Here is a 3676-nt window from a genome sequence, read left to right on the forward strand (position 1 = left end):
CCTACAAATATATTCATGTATTATTAACACTGCCTGATAATAGTACAAAACCCATTAGATATTAATTTAGAATCCTCTAAATGCAATTAGATCTACTACTGTAATTTCTTGATCTGTATTGATCTGCAAGTATTTTCATTTAGAGATTCGGGTAAACTATTTGATGTTTCCTTTCATGTGTCCAACCAATTATTATTGGATTATTCACCATGGCAACCAATGAAATGTGTTTCTTAGTTAGGTTGGCTTGTTTTCAGAATTCACAGCCTGCTAGCTTGTGAAAAACAAAATGCCTCCAGCTGTCCATCACTACTGTAAATATAAAGAGTGGTTATAGAGGGTGCAACCGATAAGCACCTTAGGAGTAAATGTCAGTTGGCTTTTCAGAGCCGAGCATTCAGAGGTCGAGAGAGAGAGAGAGAGGTCGAGAGAGAAAGAGGTCGAGAGAGAGAGGTCGAGAGAGAGAGAGAGAGAGAGAGAGAGAGAGAGGTCGATAGAGAGAGGTTGAGAGAGAGAGAGAGAGAGAGAGAAAGAGAGAGAGAGAGAGAGAGAGAGAGAGAGAGAGAGAGAGAGAGAGAGGATTGAAACACACACATTAAAACGTGTAAATGAGTTCTGAGAGCCGATCTGTTATCCAACGATTTGTTTAATATTAAAAACTGTCAAATGCTTCTCAAAGATGCCCTGTGGTGGTCAAACTAGCACTAACTAGCATTAATGGCAACAATGGTTGACACTTAAATAATGTGCCATAGAATTCTGTGGCAGCCCACAAGTTGTGCTGCAGTATGATGCAACATTTTAAGGAAGAACCACTGTAGGAGTTGGCAAGACAGCACTAAACAGATATGGGACTCTAGCTAGGGTTGGGTTAAGTTTAGGTAAGAAGAATTGTTTAGGGGTTGGAGTGAGATTAGAAAACAAAATTCAATCCAGCAACCTTGTGTTATGCCTTCCATTCAACACCAACTTATCACCTAACAAGTGTATTTAACTCACACTGGGCACTGTAAGCTCTGACCACTGAGGTTTAATTGAATCAATCACATTCATTATGTCATTGAGGCAGAGCTGCCCTCAGGGCAAGATTGAATACGGAAAATTGTCCCTAACCAATCTGGATTGTTGTTTGAGGTTCAGTCTAAATCTCTATCACCTGTTCACATTCTTTTCACCAACCCTTTGTCCATCTGCTGGTGAATAAGAGAAAAAGCATTTAGCATTTCAATAAACCAATGATCAATCCACAGACAACATGGAAGCTATCAAAAAAACAAAGAAGATGAAGATGAAGGCACTTAAAATGCCTTTATTGTGGTCGTACGTTCAATGAAACAACATACAAAAAAATGAATGTAAAAAAGAAACAAGAAAACAATGGAACATATTATCTACAATATTGTATGTATACTGCATAACTTTGCTCTTCAATAAAACATATTTGTTCATTGAACAATATATTATAGAATGGGTTTCCAGATGGTGATGTCATACATGACCGATGACATCACAATGGTCTTAAAGCCAATTTGAACAATGGCTTAATGTGGATATGTATCAGTCTTCATTGGTTATTGACATGGCTTGTTTCTGCTGGTGCAAAAAGGTATGAAATCAGGTCATTTAATCGATTAACAACTTCAATTCTGGAGTAGTATTTTTCTCTTAGACCTAGTGGGAAGAATAAAAGTACATTCTGATTGACAAATGCATAAAAAGTGTACATGAAATGTACATGAAGTTCGGCTGTTGCAAATGCCACTCAATGTAACCTGTCTATACTGTGTTATTTGAGGTTTAGGATAGATAGCTAAGTTCCTCTCGGTTAGGCCTACCTTTTCCTATTCCGATGACCCTCCTCTTCCATTTGCTGGGGATCAGGGAAAAGGGTATTTATTCAGCACTATCACATTTTCTTGTCAACAGAAAAAACGTCAGAAAGCAAATTCAGTTGATGTAGAGCAGAAGACAAGAAAGAAGAATGAGAGTGGCACTTCATCCCCCTCTCCAATTCCATCTGACCGTTCTGAACGGAATGCCTCCATCACCTCTGACCCTTCACCCTCTGACCAACTCTCCTCCCTCCATCCACCTTCCTCTCCTGTTAAATGTTCCTCTCAGCCTTGCTCTCCTGCTAAACAGCCCTCTGTACCCCGGTCACCTGCCAAACACCCTTCCCCAGTGAAATCCTCTCCAGTGGTGTCCCTCCCTAGTTCTCCCTCTCCTACCAACCCTCTGGACTGTCATGGAGACACCAGCCATGAGGGCACAACAGTCAGGTAATTCAAACAAAAAGTACAGTGCCATCCTAGAGTCTCTTTAGAGAGTTAGGTTTAAAGCTACAATACCAGGGCCAGTGTTTATTAAGAGAATGAGTGCTAATCTAGGATCAGGTCCTCTCTGTCCATAATAATCTGATTTATTATGATCTAAAAGGCACAACTGATCCTAGATCAGACTCCTCACTCTGAGAAACTTGATAAACACAGTCCCAGAAAGTTATTTTTCTCAAACTGTAGTTTTAAACTCTTCTGTCCACATCTAGTGGATAAAGAGAGTACTAACCTATTGCTCTGGTCTACTTGGTACACTGCATTTATATGGACAGCAATACATGCGTAACTACTCAGACTGTGTTTATAGTACAGTATAGTATTTAATAGAGAGACTGTGTAGAGTGATACAATCTCTGTTTTGGAGGCTTTAGACCTGTTTCTCTCCTTCCTCCAGACGTCTGTCTCTTCAGGACCACTCTAGCCCAAGGCCCCAGAGGCCAGTCTCAGCCACCAGAAGCATGACTCTTCCCAGGGCCAGCTCAGCCACCAGAGGGTCAGAAGAGACCCAGGGGGCCAGAGGAGAACGGGGGGCACTGGTCAACATGGAACTTCTTGGGTAAACCACAACACACCGCAAATGCATTGAATATAAGTTCTTTATTGTTTAGAGATCAATGTCTTATATACTATGGGGATAGGGTTTACTATCAAGCATGTCAGTTTTATTAGATATTTATAAACCCATGAATTATAACAATCTTGATCTAAAGGACATCCACTTCTTTGTGTACTCACATCATCACATATCATTTATCCATTACCAAGATGGCTGCCAATATGATCACTTTATAGACTTATGAAGGTTTATGACATAGACCACTCCATGTGTCTAGGATATTGTATCTCTATGTGTGTACTGATGGCTGCTTCTTCTTCACAGGTTGCCTAACATTGGCAACACTTGCTTCCTTAACGCCACCCTGCAGTGTCTCCTGGTCCTGCCTTCCTTCTCAAAGGAAATCCTGCACCAGGAACAACTCTGGAGCTCCTCCCCCTTCTCCAACCTGCTCAGGTAAGGGAAGGATCAAAAGCAGACACTCCCCCACACACCCATTATTTGTGGTCATGAATTTGCATGCGACTTCTATACAAAGTGTTTGTCGTAGCAGGTTAGGAGAGCCTTTTTGCTAAATCTAACCCTTTTCCTAACCTTAACCCCTTCATTTTTTGCTGTGTATGTATTTTTAGTTTATTTTCCAGTTGTTGTTTTTTTCTCGGGAATCTTCATAACCCAGAGGAACAACAATGATACAATGATTATGATGTTAGCATTAGTAGGCCAATTTGGAAAGTGTAGAATGACTATTTTCCCATAATGCTCAATGACTGAACATTCCACA

The 3676-nt window shown here is 40.5% G+C and overlaps 1 protein-coding gene across 1 annotated transcript; it reads left to right on the top strand.

Annotated features, from left to right (window-relative positions):
* Window positions 1-2354: 2354 nt before the first annotated feature.
* Window positions 2355-3472, top strand: LOC115187514 (ubiquitin carboxyl-terminal hydrolase 26-like). Its single transcript, XM_029746512.1, has 2 exons — window positions 2355-2892; window positions 3217-3472. The coding sequence occupies exons 1-2, from the start codon at window positions 2795-2797 to the stop codon at window positions 3350-3352; spliced, it is 234 nt and encodes a 77-aa protein (XP_029602372.1). The 5' UTR covers window positions 2355-2794; the 3' UTR covers window positions 3353-3472.
* Window positions 3473-3676: the final 204 nt, after the last annotated feature.

This window comes from Salmo trutta, unplaced genomic scaffold, assembly GCF_901001165.1.
Source record: "Salmo trutta unplaced genomic scaffold, fSalTru1.1, whole genome shotgun sequence".
In the NCBI taxonomy this organism is placed as follows: domain Eukaryota; kingdom Metazoa; phylum Chordata; class Actinopteri; order Salmoniformes; family Salmonidae; genus Salmo; species Salmo trutta.

What these genes read in the sequence shown, in the direction of transcription:
- LOC115187514 (XM_029746512.1), top strand. Translation starts at nt 2,795, where the DNA reads ATGACTCTTCCCAGGGCCAGCTCAGCCACCAGAGGGTCAGAAGAGACC. An exon ending in GTCAACATGGAACTTCTTGG is followed by an intron (nt 2,893 to 3,216) that starts GTAAACCACAAC and finishes TCTTCTTCACAG; the next exon opens with GTTGCCTAACATTGGCAACA.